At 40.6% G+C, this 24,524-nt stretch overlaps 2 protein-coding genes and 3 long non-coding RNA genes across 31 annotated transcripts in view; 3 read left to right on the top strand and 2 right to left on the bottom strand.

The window, feature by feature from the left end:
- The window catches only part of LOC111245204 (uncharacterized), a 23,277-nt gene extending 10,938 nt beyond the window's left edge, over positions 1-12,339 (bottom strand). For 8 of the 14 annotated variants that reach the window (XR_015321075.1, XR_015321076.1, XR_015321077.1 and 5 more), the window contains exons 1-3: positions 10,175-10,564; positions 6,640-6,693; positions 6,171-6,258 (exon numbers count right to left, since the gene is read on the bottom strand). Coding sequence is in view for 11 of the 14 variants with exons in the window: in XM_022793223.2 (XP_022648958.1) it covers positions 6,171-6,258; positions 6,640-6,693; positions 10,175-10,417 (385 nt within the window). In the remaining 3 variants the exon portion in view is untranslated. Of the gene's footprint in view, positions 1-137; positions 298-6,170; positions 6,259-6,639; positions 6,694-6,812; positions 7,721-7,806; positions 9,653-10,174; positions 10,565-11,162; positions 11,264-12,125 lie in introns of those variants that run through there. The other 6 variants (XM_022793227.2, XM_086980063.1, XM_022793228.2 and 3 more) reach the window with 6 other exon arrangements.
- On the top strand, positions 588-1,636 carry LOC111245210 (uncharacterized). Its single transcript, XR_002671245.2, has 3 exons — positions 588-724; positions 871-1,064; positions 1,507-1,636. It is a non-coding gene; the product is annotated as an uncharacterized LOC111245210 (long non-coding RNA).
- Positions 2,484-6,148, top strand: LOC147757746 (uncharacterized). The gene is made up of 2 exons (XR_015321090.1): positions 2,484-4,699; positions 5,253-6,148. It is a non-coding gene; the product is annotated as an uncharacterized LOC147757746 (long non-coding RNA).
- On the top strand, positions 11,260-13,741 carry LOC147757745 (uncharacterized). The gene is made up of 2 exons (XR_015321091.1): positions 11,260-11,666; positions 12,325-13,741. It is a non-coding gene; the product is annotated as an uncharacterized LOC147757745 (long non-coding RNA).
- Positions 13,738-24,524, bottom strand: part of LOC111245205 (uncharacterized) — an 18,857-nt gene continuing 8,070 nt past the window's right edge. For 4 of the 14 annotated variants that reach the window (XR_015321087.1, XR_015321078.1, XR_015321086.1 and 1 more), the window contains exons 2-10: positions 23,609-23,794; positions 22,990-23,173; positions 22,031-22,340; positions 21,493-21,712; positions 18,675-18,759; positions 18,209-18,506; positions 17,074-17,425; positions 15,545-15,639; positions 14,524-14,553 (exon numbers count right to left, since the gene is read on the bottom strand). Coding sequence is in view for 2 of the 14 variants with exons in the window: in XM_086980071.1 (XP_086836197.1) it covers positions 14,510-14,553; positions 18,209-18,506; positions 18,675-18,759; positions 21,493-21,712; positions 22,031-22,340; positions 22,990-23,173; positions 23,609-23,794 (1,327 nt within the window). In the remaining 12 variants the exon portion in view is untranslated. Of the gene's footprint in view, positions 14,554-15,544; positions 15,640-17,073; positions 17,426-17,451; positions 17,748-18,208; positions 18,507-18,674; positions 18,760-21,492; positions 21,713-22,030; positions 22,341-22,989; positions 23,174-23,608; positions 23,795-24,524 lie in introns of those variants that run through there. The other 10 variants (XR_015321079.1, XR_015321080.1, XR_015321081.1 and 7 more) reach the window with 10 other exon arrangements.

Here is a 24,524-nt window from a genome sequence, read left to right as displayed (position 1 = left end):
AGATTGCCGGAATACTGTCTGGTATCAAACAAAATCAAGTTGCCAGCGACAAACAAACGACATATTAACGGGCATTGATATTTACGTAACAGTGTTTCTCGCCCGAACCTTTTATATATATATTTAGAAACTATTACCAGCAAGCCAGTCAACTCGGTGGGAAGAAACGAAATCACCAGTGTGAAAACAAAAAAAAAACCAGTGTGGATGCAAGGTTCTGCATTGATCTTTTCTCGCCATTTTGAGCAGGATCCGTTCGTAATTGTTTGAACGTAACCGTGTCTACGACATGTGCATAGCTAACGTTCCATGCTATTAAGTTGGAAAGTTCGCAAGCTCTTTTTTAAAAACTCCTTCTTCCACTTTTCCTCACTTGTTTTTTACTTCTAGCGTACCGCTCGGATGCACTCGACCAGTGCGCTGGAATCATATTTTGCAATGCTAATTGAAACGAATCTCTTAAAGATGTTCTGAGTGGAATTAGTACATTTTCGACACCTGCTACACTAGGCATTTCTTCGAGGCCAAAACAATGCCGAAACAATCCAGGACATTTGTCTTGTCAATGATAACGACGCTAGCGCTAAAGTGACTGCTCAAGTGTGGTTTTCCATGTTCGATAACAGTGTTCGGTGCCTAGACGATGCTCCTCGTTCTAGCCGCTTAAATTTAAAGACAATTATTTGACAGCGCTTTTAAAGGGAGATGGCCAACAGACAACTTGGTAACTAGCCCAAAAGATGGACTACAGCCACACGACTGTTTAACCACCTCGAGTCCCTTACCTTTATACAGGGACTTGACGCTTAGATACCTTATGAACTCCCTGAATCCAACAAAAAATTACAATTTGACATTGCATTTTTCCAGATCGTCGTTACTAAGTGTCACACGGCCACAATGACCGAGTTTTGCACAGAATTGTCGCTGGAGCTGAAAAATGGTATCAGCACGCCAACGTAAATTAGAGATTGGAACAGATGGCTTTAGAAAAAAGCCAATGGCCAGGGTCCAGCCAGCTATTCATACAAAAACGATTGTGCCTTGTGTTAAGAGTGAAAAATGTAACGTTTCCTTTTCATTAGAAAAGTACGGGAGCCCCTTTTTAATCTAGTATATTCAAGCCTAGTGGGGCGGAGTTCCCACTCTCTCATATAATGCAATATTATGTGATAGTGATATTGGAGCAAATAGGTCAACCAATGGGAATGGCTAATGCGTCTAATCAACCGAAGATGTCATAGCAGTTAGCTTTGTCTTAAGTTTCGAGCCCGAAATAGTGAACGGTATTAAATGCAGATAAGTTTCGTGTAACAGAGGAACTATTTAAAAAACATTTTGTCATTTAACGTGTGCATTGGTACAATGAATTGTGACAAGATTTATACAGGTATTGTTATGCTACATAGCATCATTATTCGTAAAAAGATTATTTAGTAAAGGAAAATATACGTCGCCTCCAGGCCATTTCACAAAGTATTGAGTTTAAATATCTCTTGCTTATAGGCGTCCGGCGTTCCAAAAACAAAGATACGTGACTGACATTAGAGAAGTACAGACTACGTCTGCTCTGACGGAGTTGCTCAGGTATTCAAACGTAACCGCCTTCTTTGCTGCGTTAATTCGTCACTCACTGGCGTAATACGTTCAAGTATATGAGTCTGTCGTAGCTCACAAATAACACCGCACGGTGACAAACGGGTAATTTCGTCGTAAGTGGTATATACTCTCATAATAGCTTTCACGCGGATGATTGAAGGACCAGTCACATCGTAACTCAAAATTTAACAAAGATAAGCTGATTAATAATTATTGCAGTGTCAACTACCATTTACACTCTAAATGAAATGTGCCAAAAAATAAGAGTAAAACGATTTTCGTAACTTCCTAGAAATAAAATTCAATATATTATAACTTAAACCACTGCTACAAAACTCTCTAGTCAAACCGTCGAACGATGTCGTCCCAAATGTCTAGCTGTGAGGAGCCGCATTAGACGCAAGCATCTAAAGCTGCCAACTCACTACAAATTGCTCCCAGCGGAGCAAAAGTTCGAACCTAAAATCCATTAACAAATAAAAGTCTACCAAGGGGAAAATCAGCAGTCAGAAACCAGGTGTCCATATGCTATTTCTAATAGTTAATCTCTTCATTACCCATCCCTTGTAAAAAAATATCTTAAGAAAGATCCTTGAGTCATGTTTAGAAGGTTTTCGCAAAAACAAAGAAAAGTGTTTTAATTGCTGCCCGAATGTAGAAAGACGCCAAAATAGACAATCCGAGCGTTTAACTGTCCCAATAAATGTCAGAGATGACTAGCAAGCTTAGTGCCAAAGACAGAACTCATATGAATGACTAACGAGAAACTCAAGGAAAAGACCATAATCCCCAAAAGGAGTCACCCAAACAAACCTTGGCCTTTGTATTTCTTTCCACAAAGACCTGATGGGGCCGGGGTATATTGAGAATAATTAGACAGCGTACTGGAGAGGGCCGAATCATTCAAACAGATAGAACGTACCTTTAAGTTTCTCTTCAGTTGTGTAGGAGTGTTCAATATGAAATACTACGGATGGTCAGCATGGCGACAACTGGCATTAGTACGATGTCTGCATTTCTCTTGCAGCACAGCCAATGCCGCCTTGACACTCTCCTCAGTGATGGATCACTTTAAATTGACTCGGATACGAAATTATTACATGTGGATGTCATACGTTACTAGTGAAGTCGTTCAAATTCACGAAATACGAACCCAGCGCTAGCGAACTTGTTAACTTGCTGGCCGCGTGATAAAAAAAAAAAGATAGTGTTGATCAGTACATATGGCTATCTCTAGGCGTAATAAATAAAGATCTAAGAGAATCAATGCATTTCGTTGGAAGACGAGTTTCGAATCGTGCGGCTGAAGGAGTGCTCTTTCGATTTAAGTTAAGATCTACTAGCCACTTCTTCATCCCACAAAGCTTGTACAACCACTTCTGTATATTTATAACGACTTTAATTGACACAGCCATTTCATGTCCCAAGACCTGTAGTTCATTGTTCATTTCCATGAAGACGGGCACACCTTTGTAGATAGATGATTGTTACTATCACCGTGAAAATACATCAGCAACAACAACACGTACGTGTTGCCGTGCTTTGTTATTACATCCGATCCGTAAAAATCTTTCAGGGCGTTACGTTTCTCGAAAATTTACTGTTTTGTCATACCAGAGAGAACTTCACAGAAAAGTCATTCTCCGCCCCTAGCCCACAGTCGTCTTTTCCCTTCACTATAGCATGCTCTGTGTTCGGAATTCTCGTGGTCGAATAATGCCGAGTTCCATACAACCGGTTCACTCTTTAACTGATCTAGTTCGTCTCTTCTTGCCACGATACCGGCGCGACAGCGAATACCCTGGTCTTTCGGTGCAACCAAGATAAATTTCACTCAAGTTCGCGAAGCGTAGATTCAGATGGGTCCGTGCAGCAGAATATCGACGACTTTGTTTACGAATCTAGGAACACAGGGCTTTAGTAGAAGACGAAAGAGCCGTTTGTATACAGGCTGCGTAATTCAGCTTTAGCTACCATCCTGAAACATGGTCGATGACGGCGGCAACACGGATAATACTCCATGACCTTTGTTTCTTTGGATGGCATGCACGGAATAACGGGACTATTTGAAAATAGAGACAATCGTTTACTTTATATATAATAAAGTTAATAAAAGGAGACTATTATTCGTTATCGAAATGGATGTGCAACCCCAAGTACCCATAGGGATAATACTTGTGTGTGCTGCATTTAGTTAGGAGAGATCTGAGTTGATTGTATGAAGAACCGCAAAAACGTAATAGCGCTGACAGCCTTGTTGAGCCGCTTTGGAGCTTAATTTTGCATGACTCGTCGATGCTTTGATATCTGCGACATTCTATCGATTAGCACGGTGAAGTCTCGGAAAAAGAGAACGTTGTACTTAGCTTTAAGGACAATTTTCAAGATTTATCACATGAATCGAAATGTTGTTGAAGCTTCCGTACCTAAACCGGTATCATGATATTTACAGGCATTTGAAGTCAATATCCTATTGGTCAAAATGCAGTTAGTTTGTAACTGCTAACTGAGCAAGCAAGCGATAAAGATATGGTTAATATAGCATAGGAAACCTGCAAACCGACAGTATTACAAGGTTTAATTGACGAGGCTTCGTAGCTTGAGCGACATAATCAGCGCTGGCACAGATTCAGCGACAGCAGCAGCAGCGTAGTCCTGCGGGTAGCGCGGTCGTTGAAGGCCATGCACCGCCATGCACATTCAACGCCACAATGTACATACATACAGGCGCGTACACACACGGATTTACATACAAAGCTAATACTTGAAAAAGCCCCTTATGGCTGGTGAGTATGACGACAGCAAGAAGAAAGAACCACACCAGCTTCAAACAACGGCCGGCGGCCAAGGTCAATCGCACAGCACCCAGCGGTAGCAGGTGGCGCTAATGGCAGCGGCAACGTAGGCCCGCTTCAACGTGGGTATAAACGAACCAATAACAAACAATAGACTATACAAGCCATCATGGCAACTAATACAGCCGTAATCTCGATTCCAGTGTTGTAACAGAACCCGCATACACTGAATGTTTGTACATTCAAGTACGTTTTGATGTGAAGGATAAACTGGCGACTCATGGAATATACGCACAGAAATTCAGGTGGATAGATAATTTCTCCAAATAACATAGGGACATGTAGAAGCGTTGCTCGTGTTACTCATCAATGTATTAAACAATTACCCTTATCGGCTGTGATATGTGAGATGCACTTTGAAACCAGCACAGGAACTTTGATTTAAAGCTTCCATAACTACCAACTATTTTTTCTCTTCCTTTGTTCCACCAATTCTCGCGTAGGATCAAAGACACACAATAGACTCGTTAATAATGGTGAATTTATCACCGTAGAGCATCTTACAAAAGGAAGAATCTAAATTGTTTGCGTAAGAGGATGTTGGTATAAGCGTCACTGTCGAAAGTTCAATTTTTGAACAAACAACGGTTACCTAACACATATTTGATAAGCAACGCTTCTGTATAATAATACAGAACGAGTTTAAGACAACCATATAACAATTTCTTTGTGTGCATTATCATGTTCAAAAATTCAGGTATTCATCATAAGAGAGATAAGTAGCAATACTTATAAGTTAGCAATAACTTCAAATTGCAGCCTTACCTAAGTCTAAATGATATTTGCATATTTATTCAGTTCAACGTAAAAGTGGGAGGCCAAAGGAGAACGAGAGGAAAAGAACGGTAACAAATGCGGCTCTCATCATCAAGAACGCCAAGTTTTCCATTGCTCGCCATCTCGAAGCGGCAGAGCTTACGAGTTGGTTCTAGCTTTGACGTTTGTAACTACTGGTTCCTTTACGCCTATAATCCTGACAGTTAGTTCACCACAAGCCAGTCGTCAAATATCATGAGAATCCCAGCAGCAGAGCGTACCATATGGTGACAATAATTATGTATTGTAACGTGGAAAAAAAAACGCTAGTTTTGATACTGTTAGTGCCGCCGTTGCTGCTGTCGCTCTAGGAGCGCGATCCCCCTCTGTTATTGGCGGTAGTGATGATGCCTTTAGTTCACCTATTTGCCAATGCTCGCTCTTTTGGTGCTTCCAGTGGGAACGGCAAAGCGCAACAACGGCGAGTATGGGAGCAACTGTGTCTATGAATCTGTTCTTCTCACTGGAAACACGCCAAAGGGAAACCGTAAACAACAGACTCTAATCATACGACTCCACCGTTCGTTCACGTACGCACACAAAATAGCAAGCAGGGATACGCGCTCATGAGCTGACAACAGAGTCGCCAGCGGCAGTCGTCGAATTGGTGTTTGTCGTTGTAGCCGTTACAGAATCGTTCAGAATCGACGTGAACCAATATACGTGAAGACAGGCTTTCGTATTGATAAACCTAGTATATATATACTAGGTATATATGTAGGTATGTCCCTTTGATAAGTATCAACCCTTCGATATGTCAGGTTAGCGACAATATGAACAATGTTAACATATAATATAGAAATATCGCGTTTTAGTAAATGCCTACCTATATAAATGTGATGTCTACGTAAATAATAATAAATGCATTTGCAAATCAATGAGGGCCTATTTGTTGCTTACCTTGAGGCGGACTGTGTGTACTGAAGACGAGAAACGGCACTTTGTGGGCTTTCTTATGCGAGTTGAGCTTGTCGGCTGTACAGAAGGTCTAAAATACAATGTGCATCGTGATTTGTCAGCGTGACAGGTTTGCTCATTACTTTAAATAGAACGTGAAGCTACGGTTGTTAAGCCTGATCTATCATAGGTCATCAATGACTTAAGGTGCCACATTTTAAAAATCCAGACCGTCCAAAAAGACTATACTGGTAGAAAAATCAATGGTAAATGACGTAGAAGTTTCGAGAAAACACCGCGACTTACGGTGCCGATGAATACAATTAAGCACGTACACGTATTATCATAATTGTCCAGCTAAAAAAACTGGTTTTGCAATTCTAGTATGTTGACGCTTGTAAAAATTCTATTTGTGTGATTTCTCTCGTATATAAATATCTTTTTCACAAATTCAGATAATTGTTTATTGTACCTGTCCGCAGCTGCCTACATCGCAGAGATACGATTTTTTTCCGTTAAACGGCATCTGAAATTGTCGTATTAATCGTTTAGACATCACTGAATCATTTTATTTGCATCCGAATGAAAAGCTAGCATTAACAAAAGCGTGCGTTCGATAAAAACGGGAAAAAAAGTGGAAGTTACTTTTATAAAGTGCAGCCACTTCCCTCTGGTATTCGCCCTCTGCTCACGTAAGTGACTTTGCGTAAGCTTCGACCGTATCATTTATGTACTTGACATAAGATGACTATTCAAGCGAATGGATGAACATCGAAACAGATGCCCATTGTGTCTTCACTATGTCCATCTTAAAGTCAAGAAAAAATTGGCGCGCTTTTCCCGGCTCTCGTTAGTTGTTTGCAACTTTAGCCATCACTAGTTGTGCTCCGCTACTAGGCGACTCGCAAATCTATTAGGGGCAATCAATGAGAAGCTTTAGGTTGAACATTGTCTTTTTCACCTCAAGACGTTTATGGTCTCCCTCCCTCTGTATATATATATATATATATATTGATTGACTGAGCGTTATGTTAACACCACTTAGATAGCTGAGATGAAGAAGGTACTTAGGCAGAAAGAAGGTCGCTAGACTAAGCTGCTGTGATGGTAACGTGTTTGCATGCTAGACGGCGAGACACGTGGTGTTCTAGGTTCGAAGCCGGGCGTATGCAGGCATTCGTTTGTTTAGTGGTCTGAGTGTGAAACGAATAGCAAAATTTCATCATAAATTTATCATTTGAATTTTTTTTTTATAAATCATATATGTGGTATATTGCGGTAATAGTAACAACGCTAATGATCATCATTTACTTGCAAATCGATTGTTGTAATTTTAATTTATTGATGCTGTTGTCAATGTCGTGGTTACAGACCGTCAAGCGGTAATAGCTAACTCATAGTATAATAACAGAGTTAATTGGATGGCGCAGTTTACTGTAGATAAGTGGATCAACAATGGCAACAATATCAATAGTAAACCACAGAATTGACCAGCGGCGCGTAACTAACAGGCGCCACAATAATAGCACGAGCAGAATCAGCGGCCGTTTCATTATGTACAGGAGATTTGATATTTCGACACTTCAGAACATGGATTTTGAATTGCAGTATATGTTTACAGCATTGCGCTACCACGAACCTTTCTGCCGTAGGTCGACCATCCGCAAGCAAGAAGTTATATAACAGTATGAAACATAATCCTGGGTGATTTCGCGCATTTCACATAACTGCTACGATGACAATAGGGCGCAACGGTAGAGGCAGCACCGTAAGAACGTATCACAGTCGTCTGAATAACAACACCCAGACTGGCAAAAGGAGACTCCGCGCCTCAATACTGGGATGACGGTACTGGGTCCGAACAACGACACTAGAATCTTATTTATTTTAATGTTGCTTATTATTGTTATTTGTTATCCTTTTTGTTATTCTCCTTTAGTAAATGATGCTTCTACTCCGGCTTTTGCTGCTGCTGCTGCTGCTGCTGCTACTGCTCTTACTTTTCCGTTCCACAACGACAAAAAAGTGCCGCGGCCCGCACCGACACGCACAAACACACACAGCACCAGAACTAGCACTGCGACCGCCGGCAGTCACCAGCAGGGCTGGCTGACAATAACGTTCGCTTCAAACCGCAGTCCGCGAATACAGCTGTAAGCCAACAGCAACAACAAAGCAACACGTTTCCCAGTGTTACAGTTGGTGCTGCTGCTAAATGGACGGTCGGTTAAGTTATTATTGGCGGTCGCAGCTCCTCTCTCTCTCTCTCTCTCTCTGTCTCTCTCTCTCTCTCGCTCTTCCTATGATAGCTTGATTGGTTAATTAATTACTTGCTCGTTCTTGACCTCTTGTTTGCCTGTCTACCCCTCTCCCCTTCGGTTGCCTGCTTGCCTGCCGCCCACCCCACAGCATCAGCATTTAGCAGCAGCACCGACCTCAGCAGCAGCATGAATAGCTGTGACCACCGTGAACGCAGCAATGGTCGTCGTACATGCACAGCGTATTATTATTGTTAACATTGGAAGACAGTAGGCATTGGCTTTTCGCAGCAGCAGTCGCGAAAATGGTAGGTTGGTGTAAAGCTACTTAACACTTGCAATGCGACTTATTGCTTTTCTTTCGCTATTTTCGGTCTTTTTACTGACTGAACCTAGCTACTGCAGCCGTTGCTGCTGTTACGGTTGAACTGCATTAATAGTTAAATGCCGTACACGGTTGTTACTGCTGTATTTTTGGCGATTGGCTTGACGCGCTATCGCGTTACTGGCGCCCACCTAAATCGATTCCAAAATCGCCAACTAAACAATCTTTCACAAGAACTGCAGCTGTACCACTAGCACCACCTATAATCATAACAGTATCACGACTACGAGACGTAGATGTAGCACAGTTAAAGCCACAGCAACAGCAGCAGCAACACCAGCCGTCGGCAGCGAAAAACAACAACAGGTCGCCGTCGTCGTCGTCATTCGCGATTTCCCTCACTTCCCGCAGAGTCACTACGATTGCCGACAGAAACGGCGGCGACGGCGACGGCGACGGCGGCGGCAGCAGCAGCAGCAGCAGCAACGGCCAACAGCATTCGCAGCATCAGCGCCGTAACCATCACTCACAGCGTTGCCACCATTCCTACGTTCATTTCTTGTTGTTCCTTCTGCTGCTCACACTGTCGCAAATTTCTGTCTTGGTTTCGCTGACGCATACGACGACTTGCAGCAACTCCACAACAGTCTAGCAAGCGGCAGCGGCAGCAGCAGCAGCAGCAGCAAAAATACTGATGTCCCGCTCTACTAGAAAAACGGCGACAGCCACAGCACCAGCAGCAGCATTGGCGGCAGCTACTAATAATAGGGCGGGCGACCAGAATGTAACTTTCGATCTAAACGGTGAATACCAGCGGACAAAACACTGCTGGCCTGCCACAGTCGGCCTATTGCAACGATGACGTCAGCGCTAAACACTAGGCGGCGTTCAACTCAGCGCGGCCACGACAATTGGTGACGGTCAACCTTTATCGTTCAGTGCACTTCACGCTTGCAAGGGCTGCTGCTGCTGGCAGTAGTCGCACTCGCCCATTTGGTCAGCTGCTGTTCTGTTCCATCCCGCCCGGTTTCGTCCGCGCCGTCGCCCTCACCGGCAATAGCCGCAGCGACAACAACAAAAGCCAGCGCCAGCTGCAATCGACAACGGCAGCACCATGACGACGGCGATTGCCACTAAGATCATCACCATTACCACCAGGGGTAACTGCAGTAGCAGCACGAGCTGCTGCTGCTGCTGCTGCTGCTGCTACCAGCGACAAAGCAAACGATAGTAACAGCAATCTCCAGTAGCGAAAAATTTGCTGTGCATTCGTCTGTTCGTTGGTCACACGCAGGCAACAACGGTCGATTTCTTTCATTCGGTTCTACTGCTGAGGCGCAGTATAGTCAAAACCGTGTAAGCCTCAGCAAAGCGACAGTAATAGCAACAACATGCTGCTATTGATTGTTACTGTTGGCACTTACTGTTACTATCATCGCTCCTGCATCATCGCCGCTGGTTCTCGCGCTGGGAGAGCGACGATCCATGATGACCGCAACGCGTATCACAGCAACAGCTAGTCCAGGCAGCGAAGGAGCCTTCCGACCAGTCAGTCTGCGCAATAGTACAGTCAGAGGCAAATAAGAAATGGAAGAGGGCGCTACTGCTGTCGGTCCTCCATCGTTGCCGTTGTCACCGGTATTACTTGCTGCTGCTGCTGCAGTCATTTCCCCTATACGCCGCTGTTGGCGTGCTTCTTCGTGCTACTGCTGCTGCTACTTGTTACGACTCAATCGTCCAAAGCAGCAGTGGCAACAGCGATGGCGATATCCTGTCCCTTGTCAGTCAGTCAGTAGGTCGGTTGCTTGGTCTACAGCTTAGTCCTTCGTTTAGCTTCTATGTTCCAACTGTTATACAACATAGCCCAATAATACTTAATACCAGCCACGCCAGCAAGAGCAGACGTGGCAGCGACGAATGGGCACAGCCACTGCTCTGCTTCCCGACTTTTGCGATGACGACGACGGTAGAGGCAAAGCCGCCTGCGGCGGCGTTGGCGGCGACTGTAGCAGCAGCACTGATGCCGCCGATGCCCGTCATCGCCAGTCACTACCGAGACGTGGACCAACGACTGACAAAGCAACCTACCAGCCAACCATCTTTAGCAGTCGTGGTAGTAACTAGACAGACCCATGGGCTTTGCTTCGCGCCTATTTTACCTTGGCTGATTTAACCAATTTAGTTTGTTAATATTACACCTAACCTAATGTAAGCGATAATACATACCTACAGTTTATCGTCGTAGATATCCTGCTTATCTAACCCGTTATCACTTGGCAGCTGTTTCGTCAGCCCGTTCTAATATGAACGTATTTGATTTGTGTCATCGCTAGTCTAGCTTTCTAATTAATATTTATGAAAAAATTCGCGCGAAACTATGTTAGAACTCACTTTCATTCCATTAATACATACGTAAACCGATACGACCAGTTGCGTCAATCTTTCGTCCGTTCTATGTTGAAGTATGCATTTCCGGTGTAGGACTATGTGCAGCATGTACTCAGCTCATAGGAATCTATCGCATAATAGCAAAAAAATCATCCCCTCTATCTGTCAAATTTTCGCTTTTTAAGGTGCATTTTTGACCCAAAACCGAGATCTCACTAGAGGCAGATAAATTATACCTCAATAGACGTTAAAAAATATTGGCTGTAGAAATAAGTGTTTAATCGGTCCGTCGAGATATTTGGTCTAAAAATTGACACCAACAAAATGATACCATTCGAAGAAAAAATATTTTTGATATCTTGAAATTTCTTTAACAAGCCTCTAAAGAATATTCAGGAAAAATGCTCAAGTAAGATGTTCACTAGGCCAACCGCTACAACTACTTATTTGATACTTATCAGAAAAGCTATTACCCGCTCACAAAAGCACTCCAAAATAGCTCACAGCGCATTTTCACCCCGCTGTCACGTGAGTGAGGCGAACTTTTCAATAACTTTTACACTTTGAAATATCAATTTTAGGTATGTTAGGCACAGGGACATATTTTTATTCAATTCACAGAGAACCATCAATTGGAAAAGCCTTAATACTTATTAGGACTCCATGTTAAGTTTTCTTCGCTTGGGATGCATTTTCAATCTGAAAACATATGTATGTAAAAGGACATCATTGCACTTTGACCTAGTTTGGCGAGAGGTTTCGGCTGGTATTGCCAACGACTCCTCCTACATGAACCTATGTGAAAATATTCCACTGCCATTTTGTCAGTAGAAACTTTTTCCACAGAAACCCCACCAAAAATAGCCCACAACAACCCTTACAAGACCATGTATAAGAAAATCTCGCAAAAAAAATGCTAAAGAACCGCAAAAACGACCAGTTGAGCACAAATTAACATTATGCTCTGTGGGATGGAAAAAAAACTACCCTCAAGGGAAAACGATTCATTCCAATCAGCTCCATCTGATGCGCAGCTCAATTCCGGATGATACTCTATGGATTAGCACAATCAGCTCACGTTAAGTCGGTTTGGTTCGAACAAACACGCGCACAGACACAGAGTTTTAACAGTATTCATATAAAATAGAAGAAATATTAATGGTATTTGTAATAATTGTGGCAATAGAATCCAGTGGTGGTAACGTCGTGATAGAACACGGCGATGATGATAATGACAAGGACAAAAACGAAACCCCTTCTGGTTGGTGGTGACGGTATTCTTGGAAACAGTAAGGGCAGTGCCGACAGTCGCAGCATGGGTGGCAAAGTCAACCGCTGCCACCATCGACGATAATGATGATGATGATGCTGCTGATGGCGGTGCTCCTGCTTCTGGTATTGGACACGACGATGATGATGGTGCTGCCGCTAGAGCAACTGCAGTTTGGCAAGAAACAGGTACGGCGGGCAAGCGGACAACAAAACGACGCTGTCACACTGTAATGTTATCGTACTGTCACCCCGGCAAGTTGCTTTCCCATATGAGAAAGAAAATAAGTAACCGTTCGTACCTGTTCTGCTGTTGATATTCCATTGTTATATATAACAACAGCTGGGTCGCGCATCACGTGCGCGGGACCATAGTTGAGCCGCTATCAACGCATACACATACCTGTACCTGACCGAAGATACAGTGAGAATATTGAATTTTTCTTCTTTTTTTTTTTTTATAAGCGTGAAGCCTCCGTAACGAATTTTACCACTGCAAAGGAATCAACGCTGTGCTCATGTCTACTATGAAAGAGCATGCGAGAAGCACGAGGTTTCTTAGCAATGACAGTAATTAAGTTAATTTTTTTGTACGAATTCTAATTAATAAGGATTCAGACATTTTTGTTTATGTTTTGATTAAAATCAACTATCAAAATCCGCTGTACAGCACATGATCAAACCAAAAACTATAATTGTACCAACTGTCAAATTTTCATTTAGCTGTTCTATACGAGTAAAGAACAGTTGTGGGATTGTCGGCCTTGGATATTTGTGTAAATGTATTATAGTCGCCATTGGCAAAAATAAACTGCTTGATTATTGATTTCATTCCTCTCGTGAAGATGTGGTTTGCAATGCGCTTGAAAGTGTTCGATTAGTGTTTTGACTTGGCCAACAGCTCTCTCAAATTAAACGACATTATCACAGATCCAGACAAAGAACAGTTATGTTGTATTTCCAAATTCAGTGTTAATGTGTCGCTCTATAGAAAGTAAGTCGTTCGAAAAACTAGTTCATAAAAAGACGATGGCTGTAAGTTGAAGTTACTAACTGAGCCCAAAATTTTGCGGTAGTGATTTCATGCGATTAAGAGTTCCGCAAGTTGGGTTGTGGTATGGGATTTTCTGTCGTTGAGATGTCAATGCTACATCGCTTCGATGACTAACCTCGTAAGAACCCACTACCACTACCCGGTTCCCCTACCGAATTGTTATGTTCGCATACGCGAACGGGGGGTTCCACTGCTGCCATTTAATGCCCTATAGCAGAAAAGATGTTATTATGGTAGCTAGAAGTACCGTTTCAGAACCAATAAAAACGCAATCACTCTATATTTTCGTTTTGCCTTTTGAGGTTTATTATTACCAGTCATATTTCTTGTATAAGCTCATCGGTTAGGCTAAATCTTTGCTAATGGCATTCATTTCTTCATCTATCCTTCATTAACTAGTTACTTAATACAACAGTTTTGCTTATTCACTCAAGTACTGAATCGGAGATCCCGATTGACTATCATTCCTATGATACTAAGACGACAATTGCATCTTCAGCTTTTTAGAGCAAACTTAACAGCCTGTTGTAGCTACAGCAACTGTTGCTGTCAAGCGAGTGCTCTGCTACCCAGTGTGACGGCATGAACGTGATAACCTAATTTACTCAGCGGATTTCTTAGATTATTGAATTTATTGAAGTGCATATCTAACAACGATAATTGTATGACTCGACTAGCCATTGAAAATTGACGATCAATGGTTGCCCTGGCGAATTATTCACAGTACCTCCTTGTATCAATTTGTTATATTACAAAGTGAACCTCCCTTAAGTCTTGCTAGGAAAGTAAGAAACAGTAACTAGCTATTTTCATTGTTCTAGTTATTCCTATCACTGCTGGCAATCAAACTAATATTCTGTTATAGTTTCATCGTAGCGGCTATCAATCAGTACTATCTACTGATTATGCTTCTTACTCATTTGGGCTCTGTCAACGCGTTTGGAGATTTCAGCCAGCCGGCGAGTATACGCGAATTGCATCATGATAACTTATGATCGTTAACAACAGTTGCATTTACACTTGCAGAGTTATTGAACGATGGGCATTTTCATGAAACTCGCATTAGTAAAATTATCACACCGCTGACGCCTTCTGGAAACAAACGATGCATAAAAGTGATATATATATATATATATATATATATAGAATAACAAACATACTTAAATATGAAATTTATAAGTGGCTCGTACAGTTGAAGAAATGTCTTAGGGGCTTTCACTCCAATAACTATCGGTGTCAATCGAGGAAAGCGGGAGGAGGCGTAACAAGGTTCCAATGCCACTGCCTTAAATAAGAGGTCGCATAGTTCCAAGACTTGTCAAAACGCGTTGAAACACATACTTCTGTAAAATTCAGCCTAAGACCATAACCGGGATACTATACTGAACAGAATATGAAGTATCCAAAGGACCTCTTTATTGAACTTTTGCGACGTATGGAATCTTCCAGCTTCCCTTTGAAAAACGTGGAGTACTTGAATAATGCCTACAGATTAAGTAGTTTTTTCCATAGTTTTATCATATGGTCGCGGCATATGCTAAGACTTGCCATTGTCATTTTAGCCAATGACGTGAACACTTGTGTAACATTTTATCATACTGTAGCTATGTATGTGTATTTATCATATGTAGCGCCCATCAGCAATATGGCGTACCCATTTCAGGAAGTACATGAATGCCCCTACTTGATGTCCACTTTTCACTATTTTACAATTCAATAAAAGTTAATGTTCTGTTGTACCAAAACGATCTGTCCAGCACTATTCAGCATTAAAATAGGGTGACTTTGGGAGATGAAAATCGATACCCTGTTATCCAGGAGCTCAATCGTTATAATTTGCCTTATCTCTCTTCACAAAAGGTGGCCATACAACGGCATTCAGAAGCTGATATGTAAATAACAGCACGACTTAGAAGCTTTCCACCTTTTTCTGGATTTGCAAGTGCAAACACGATCAAGGTCCAGACCATTAATTTCATTCAAATTTAACCCGCTGGATATATTGGAAGACAGGTTACTTAAAAGCAATCACCTGGTTTTATATATAAAACGATGTAATACAAGTAAGATCAATACCACTTACTATTTACCCTTGGGAAATCTCCAAAAGGCGCTAGACGACGACATCGTGTATATTGTTGACTTTGTTTCAGCGCATGACGTGTCCGTTAGAAATACCTAGAAGTGAAAGATGAAAGCCTGAGTTTGTCTAGGCGAGTACTTCGTTTTAAAAAAGCTACCTCGAATATATGCAAGGCTGCATAGTTAAGATATTTTTAAGAATGAGTTAGTCACTCCCAGGTAACTTACTAGTTCAAAATGAGCTCGGCAGATGACAAAGGATTCGTTATTTGTGTCAATTAAATTCTATCAGAATGTGTAATAATACGTTAAAAAGTCTCTTTAGGTCATTGCAAAAGTTCTGTTATATAAGGTCTTCGTTGAGCCTACATATTTGCTTCCAAGAGTCCTCCTATAGGTGTTGTAGAACTCACAAATCATTTGAGAAATCTGAGGAATCCAAAAACTAGGCCAAGTTACTCTTCAGAGGTGCATTTTTACATTTATAATTACAAAGCGACTAATAATACGGGTTGATTTCCTTCCTTCATCAAAAAATATGCATAATACTCGTGAAGAAACCCACAGCCCACATAAGTGCCACAGCCAAGAGCAATAAATTACTGCTCATAATACGATCGACAAATTCCTACCGTTAATGGGCTGCTTGTTGTTTACCTTCCTACTAATATACTTGATTGAGATATTGTCTATACTGCTATCTACGTCGCTGCTTAAGCGAAGGGCAGACACGTATGATTCCATTCGTACCTTGAAACAGGCAGAGATGAGCACTCGAGGAGTTCGATTTCGAAGTGCGTACCTTGTCTATAGGAACCGCGAAAAATAAAACCCTTAAATAGAGGCGTCCACTTAAACATCGCGTTCAAAACAAGGGTACATTTAGAAGGGAGACAAGTAAACGCAGTGAGAATGCCTCGTAATGAGTTACGGGATCAAATACGTATCAGCAATTGATCTTTGTATGAACTGCGCATACCCCAATTGTCTAGATCGCAGTTGTCCCCCTTGAAAGTAAACCTTCAGGATTTAATAAACGAGTGCCACAGTCTTTACCAACCTCTAAGCCGTTTCAAGCTAAATTGAAGAAATAGTCCTTACAGCTTTATTCTCACGTTTTCTTGGAACTGCTCGATCGCCTCGAATTTTTTTCCTTTCAGGTGTTACTTAAGTTTAACAAAAGAGGAAAGGTTATAGAAGGCTACACCTAGCGAGTACGATTTTAGAGGCAACACAAGCTCCGGGTTTTTCCGAAGGAAACATTAGAGCGAAAGCAACATTTCAGCCGGTGCATTATAGTAGTGAATAATTTCTCATGAGTTTAGGCCTTTTAGGAGAACTCATTGCACAATCTTTTCAAAACATCTTGGCCGTACGTTTTAGTAGGCATAAAACGACTTGGCATGAATATTTAATGCACGATAGTCGAAAAAAAAAACAGCAAAAAAAGCTTGCTTTTTAACATGGATTTTACAGCTGTTAGTTTAAGCTCGCTTCTGAAGTGATACTCATACATTTGAGGCTCCTCACCTGTAACGACACGCTGGAGAAAGTACATTTCCTAAGGAGTCCATTAAGGTTCTCTTAAGACAGTTGTTAACGGATCTTCGTTTGCGCCAAACGCAAATTCTTCAATACAATGCTTGCTGCAAGCTTCCACATCTCTAAATCATCTTTCAAAATCTCCGACATGAGTCTTGAAAAATATCTAACCCTTCTCCTTGAGTTGTTTCGCGTCTTGCACGTTTTGCTCAGTGCTCGACAGATCTCTCAAACCCGGCGTCTTCTTCGAAGCTCGCTCATCCATTGCGAGATCATTGCTGCCATTAATAATGCACTTACACGGAGTCATAGCCCGGTTCCTTCTGCAGAATTGGAACCACTTGCAAACATTTGATTTCATCCGTAACAGCGAATACAATGCACGCTTATTTTCGTTTTCCAAAAAGAAACGGACTGAAGTCATTTACTTCAATGCAGGCGAAGCATTTGAAAAACACAGGGCTCAATTTGGAACGCTTTAAAATTTGATTTGCTAGTAGCAGACAGGTACGAGAGTGTAGTGCCGCAACCTAATTTATAGATTCACCTTTTACTGACAAAAGTCCAGAGTATGGTCAACACTTTTTTGGCCCGCTGTGACCCATATGAGCTTCGCTTACAGATTAGTTAGCGATAATAATTCTAAATTATGGCCGTTACTTCTGAAAAAGATAATTGAACCATAATGATGGCGACGCTCTTTCTAAATACACGTTTGCTGCGTTTAATTCACTTCAGTCATAAATACAAACAAATAGATTACGAGAAACAGTCATCACGTAACATCATAGCTCAAAACAGACAATAGATAATGGCGTGACACTAGAAGAATCTATTTAATGTACATATATATATTCTCCTTTGTATTAACAATGTTCAGTTCGTTATTTTAATCGAATCTATTTTAGTATATAGATTGTCCCGGCTATTGTCTAGACATCGGACGTGTCGCATTTATTATCGTTGACTAATATTGTTGTTTCTATTAATATATAACAGAATTGAGTTAAATATGTCGAGTGGTTACGAATAATAAAATCACGTTGAAAGCCTCAAGCATTGCATCGGTATTGCCGATGCCTATGAATACACCAAAATTAATGTGAAACCTGTGGGAACATACCGACATGACTCGTCGTTAGGTGACTGCTGCATCCCTCGCGAGATTGAAAGCCCTGATCCGACGACTTTGTTGCCATTGCTGATGTGATCCTTTCTTGACTGCTACTTGAATCTCCGATTTGTAATGAACTAACTTGTAGCTGACTGCTATAACAAGTTCGCTGAGGTGACTTGATAGGCGACAATTCAATATGAAATTCCCCCCGTGGGATCTCATCCCTGTCACAATCTAGAAGGTTTTTATCTGATTCCTTATAAAAATCGTGGCACATCAAGCGCGAGCTCTCAATTTTTTGGTCCTAAAATAAAAACATTCAACGATACTTATTACAGAACAAAGAACTCCAGAATATTACAAACGTAACGTCAATTAGAAGTAAGCTGTTCATGATTCTCTTCATTGGAAAGCAACTAACGCTTTGGATATAGTACTCAAACAAGTTAATCATTATAAAGTAAATACATACGGGAGACTCGAAGGAATTCATCAGCACCGAGCAACTGGTACGCATTGTCCGTGGCGGAGAGGACAAGGCAATGGTATCGTTGAAACTGTAATAAAGTACTAAATCAGTGCATACACGATTTCTTTCCTTTTTACAATAATTTTATTTGTGGAAGCATTACGACGTTGTTTTTGGGAGGATCACGGTGCCCAAAATCCTTCTTAGAGAGCACCGACGCATATATCAAGGTCCCAACCACGCCAAACTAAAAGACGCTAATTTCCTTCTTTCGAGAAAGCAGTTTAATCAATGTGTACATGGGTCAATATCAAAAAATCGGTGCAAGCAACAAGTTTAATAAGTTGTCACCGAGGTGTAAGTAAAACTACTTTTTTAACCTTTGTTAATATGCTAGATCATCTCGCTCAGATGCGCCTGTCGATGAGCAACAGGCGATTGCTACGATATTTTGAAATGATCGAAGGCTCGGATCTAACTCCCATCTCAGCGATTTGACACAGCATCTTGAACATTTTGCTAAAACTGCTCGCACACGTTTCCTTTCGTAATTGTAATAACGGACATACTTTATCTTAAATTAGTTTGTAGTCCTTATAGATAGTCAACTACAGCTCGGAATCTTTCGATTTTAATCTATTGCGAGGCTTGCACACGCCTAAGCTGACTGAGAGATCCGCATTAAACAGGGAAGTTTCGGAGCAGGAAAAAGCTGCCTGTGGCATTTATGAGATACGAATAAGGATTCACACATCATAAAACTTCGAGAGGATCTTTTAGAATGTATCACAATAAACAATATAAGTTAAACTTTTCTATATAAAGCTAGATACTTTCGTAAGTTCACAGTTGAATTTTACCTAATATTGAATAAAAACTGTTTTTTGTCCAGACAACCTCAGTCAATGATATACTAACGATACTGGCAATCCCACTCGTCCGTTTTTAGGCTCCATTTTTGGATTCAACCTTTGTAGAAGTTTTTTTATTTTCCGAAGATACAAAAATCTTTCCATTAAGGCTTTGAAGAGGTAATCAGAACGAACTATGAGCTCAAGAAGGCAAAACATCCCAATAAGATTCGTACAACTTTCGGCGAGTTTCTAAAAATGTACGAGGCCGGGTGTTGACGAATCATAACTCCTTTTCTATTGGTCATGGCTAGGTATTTCCCTTAGACGCTGTATTTTAAACAGTCAAACAGTTTGCAGTCCATAACTGAGGTAGCGCTTTGTTTGTTTGAGAGAAGCTCATCAAAGGGCGCTTTCCTGCAGTCCCACGAAACGCATGGTACTACTTTTTTTGGATGAAGCCCGGTTTTAGCTTTTGTTGGAAAGGCACTGCTACGCCTTGACCGTGGTCTGACATGAGTGACGTTATGGTATATTTTCCACTTTCCATCACCCCTCACCATCTTTGCACGAAAAGGACTGTCCCTGCGCAAATTCATAAAATGATCGGCCGTGCACGCACAGCTTATCAGCTGATGATTGGCCAAATCTTGAAGAACTGACATATCTGTCCGAGCGACTTGACCATTGTTTTGCTAGAAGTTCTTAAATGCTCCACTTGTATGCTTAAATGTTTTCTGTAATCTGTTCATATGTGGGTTTTGGTCGCCTACAGTACAAATTTTGGATTTTTAGGATCGACTTCCAAGTGCCTTGCCTTCGATGCTTAGGTTACCAACTCGAAAACGAGCAAAAAACTTCCGTACCGCCTAATTGGCTATCGATATGAGTCTATTTACAAATTTCCGCACGAGTTTGAGCCTCGCTCGATTCTTTTTAAAAACAAAACAACAAAACTGATTTTAAAAAAACTTTCAGAAACGCTTATATATGGAGACTTGTGCAAATTAATTGGAATGTATGATAGAATCCAACACATACGATTTGGAAGCCAGTCCTACAAATATAATAAAAAGCCTAATCCCATTAGTGGCGCCAAAACATAAACCACTTATGGAAACTTATGAAACGACAAAATATTTTTTGGTTTACAGCCAAAAAGTTATCAACATTTTAGATCTCATGCATTTAGATGGTTTTTGTCAAACTGCATCTCTTAATTTGTAGCAGTACTGGCTTTTCCAGGTAATTATTCTAAACAAGCAAAGATTGTTTCGCTTATTTATTCGCTTATTTAATATTTAGCAAAGAATTATAAATATTTATTAGGGATTCAGGTTTTGAAACAACGCGGTGATAAATCAATCAATAAAAAACAATAATCATAAAAACCATTTTAGTATTGCCATTATTAGATGCAATAGATACCCTAAAAATTGAACTAGAGAAATCTGATTTTGAAAAAAGTAGAGTTACGTTTTGGTCATCCAATACTGTTGGTTCTCTGTTCATAACCAAGTTAAAAGTTTTCATTGAACCCCACTGCTTAGAACTACTTATAAGTTACGCTAATAAATATTGTAGTTATAAGTGCACTAATAACATAAGGATGAATACAGTGACGGCATCGTAACATTGTAGTTATTATATACGATTTTAGTTTGTAGATTGTTATAGATACATCAGATTCGTGTACTTTTATGATTTAGTTACTACCAGATAATGCAGTTTTTGCATCGAAAGTTGAGCCCGCGTCAGAGCACCGACGACAATTTCGAGTTAGACAACTGTCTTAACCGTCTTGACTTAAAAAAACTTGTTAAAAAAAATTGAGCAAAAGAAACTTGTCAAGGCTATTGGAATGTGGCAGCTTATGATTAAAATATACAGAAACAGAAGCGCTGTAGAGATTTTATGAACTAACCTTTTTTATACACTAATCTTAATTTTTCTTACATTATTCTACATACTTGTGGTTTTTTTGAAAAACTGCAATTTCTTTTTTATCCTCTTCTTCTACGCTTCGGGAGGCGCGTGGACAATTGTGGGCGACCACAGGACTTTCGTCCTCCTCAGTGAACAATTTGCGGCGTGAGATCGAGCAAATCGAATCCGACGACGAACTTGATGATCTCGACGCATCCATGAAAGATTCCGGCACTTCTGTTTCCATATACGTAGCAAACGGGGCTGCAAGTTTTTGTATCGCTATTAAAATGCGTACATATATTTTCGAAGACCCATATCACATTTTGTACTTTTGAACTTAGATTCGCATTCATCGCATGAAGATAAGCCATAACTATTCGATTATTCTAGAGTATGGGCTATGATTACTGCCGCACAGAATATCAGAGGAGAACCAAATAAATCACATCCTGTGCGGCATTATGAAACTTACGGCTCGAGTACGTGAATCTAAATAATCCTACGCAGCTGCTGTGATTATGAACTAATAAGTGTTTATGAGGTGAATATATGTAAAATGTGTAGCTAAAACTATCGTACCGAACAGTTTATTGAGATCGACGCTTGGTGGGATTGTGACACACGTTTGGGTCGCCATATTTCGAACACAGGCTTTCTTCGGTGTGTAAACTGATGGAATTACACGTTTTGAACTCAAAGCTATGTCCTGTAATTTTGCTGTATCAAGCGATAAATAGCACCGTGTTCTGCCACCACCTTCAGCAGTACAAGGTGATGGAACAATCTTTGTTTCTCGAAAAAATTCAGCAATCCGATTTTGGATTCTTTGTTCAGCGCTGCCTGTTCGCGTCGGCGGGAGATAGAGTGCTGGATTCGAAACATCGAACGCCTATTACAAAACAAAATATAAAAATAGGTAAAGGTAAACCATTTGTGCGTATAACTACAATAATGCTATTCGCTTCTCAGGTGACCTTAAACAATCAATAGAATTCGTCATAGATGATGATGGTTATTATTACCATCACAGTGTCAATATTCGTAAATACAGATTATAAATTGCATGTCAGTTTAATGAATCTGTATTTAAATTCAATAAAATTATTCAACCTCTTTTGAACTATGGTTAAGCTATATCACCATGCGTAGTACCCTGGGCGATATCTAGACGATAAATTTAAATTACTGGTGTAAACGAATAATGATATTAATATAATAAGGTAAATTTGTACAAGATTCGTACAGGAGAAGGAAAACTGAAACAAGCTTTATGATCACTCTTCGTAATAAATGCTACTGTATGAAAGCATTCGTATTGTTGTGAAGTACGGTCACCATATCTAGTTACAAATACCACTTGGACTAAAGTTTCTAAAGACATCACAGAATTCTAATTACTCAGATTGGTCTTCCTCAAAGTCTTCATAATTATGCTGAAAAGTGATTAGGGGAAAGTCATAATTAAAACTTTTCGGATCCAACAAAATATACACCTCAGTGTACTAACTCGCCTATATTCCTTATGATGGTCGTCTTACCATTGGATTCATGGTTGACTGCCAATCGATGCATGGGCTAAATGTTGTATCGTCCAACGGCTGATTGATCATCTGCTTACTACTTTCAAAATCTTCCTGTGCACTAAGTGGCTCGCCTAGTCGGTCAGGTGTCGTGAAAGGGCATAGGCTAACTTGTCGCTTAGGTGTTGAAGAACCGCGAGTGCTTCAGGTCATTAGTTAACGCCATGTTGTATTGTTTACCATAAAACAAAAAAAAAATAAAGAACATTAACATAAATGAATCATCAGAAAAACACGTTGAATGCATTCAGATGGCTAAACGATTTAACAATGTGCTTATATTTACTCTAAACGTAGTGTCTGTAACATCAGCTTAGCAAAGACAAACGAGATTTCACAATTCATATAGTCTAAAATGTACTATCATCTTGAATATAACGTTAACGTGAAATGCATTTATTTTATATATTTTTCTAACATTGTTGACATATGCCAATTGCCAACAATGACAATTTTGAATACTAACGTATAAAGCCGTGAGATAGCATTTTTACACATTTTACACACACACACACACACACACATTTTTGTATACGTAAACTTTTACGACAATTAGAATCGTAAAAAAACAACGTACTTGCCGCGTCGAATGAACACGAACTGACTGTTTGGTGTCTGCTGTGTCGCACCGCCATGTATGTTATCAATATCCTCGGTCGAGTTGAGGATAGGGGTCACAAACACTGAAGGCGATTGACACATTGTTGATGACAAGGGCACATCCTGCATTCGCACAGTACTGCGTCTTGGTGTCGTCATTAAACTATGTTGCAAATACACAAGCAAACGAAAAAGCACATTTACGCGTTATACATAAGCTCGCTGTTAAGACTGTGCCCTCGGTATCTTCCTAAAATTTTGCCCAATGTGGGTGGGTATTTATTGCCCAGATTGTACTGTTCTGTGCTCCACAGTAATTTCGGGTGACGCGACGCACTATCGTCATCCACCTACTGGCAGTCGTATCTCAAAAACAAATACAAAAACCTCGTTTAATTAAGTTTCAGCCTCATTTTATTAATCATTTTCGATACACGATAATGACTCTCTATTACTGCAAACGAATACTTGTACATCAGTACACCTCCCACCCGTTCCCGCATATGTATATATATATATATGCCTGATAGCGCAGTGTTGCGTTTGTGCACTAGGCTTAGGAACATGTGATGTTCCAGGTCCGGGTCCAAGCGTAAGTACACTTCCTTTTGTGCTGAGAGCCAGCCATCTGAATCAATGCTGTTGGGACTTAACTATACATACAACTCTAAATATTTCTTTAATGGCATCACCTCTATGCTTAACTATGGTCTTAAATAGAATAAGTACGTAAGAGATATACGACTGTAGCAGAGCTTATGATAATACTTTTTGAGACAATGACAGATTCTCAAGCCAGTTTCACTTAGGGATAAATATTGCATTGAAGAATCTAAATCTAAGTTTTTTTTTTCTTTTCCGACGATATCCCATACAATTATCTATAAATGGCC

Source organism: Varroa destructor, unplaced genomic scaffold (genome assembly GCF_002443255.2).
Source record: "Varroa destructor unplaced genomic scaffold, Vdes_3.0 BEIS01000002.1, whole genome shotgun sequence".
NCBI lineage: Eukaryota > Metazoa > Arthropoda > Arachnida > Mesostigmata > Varroidae > Varroa > Varroa destructor.
This window is presented reverse-complemented; position numbering and strand designations above follow the sequence as displayed.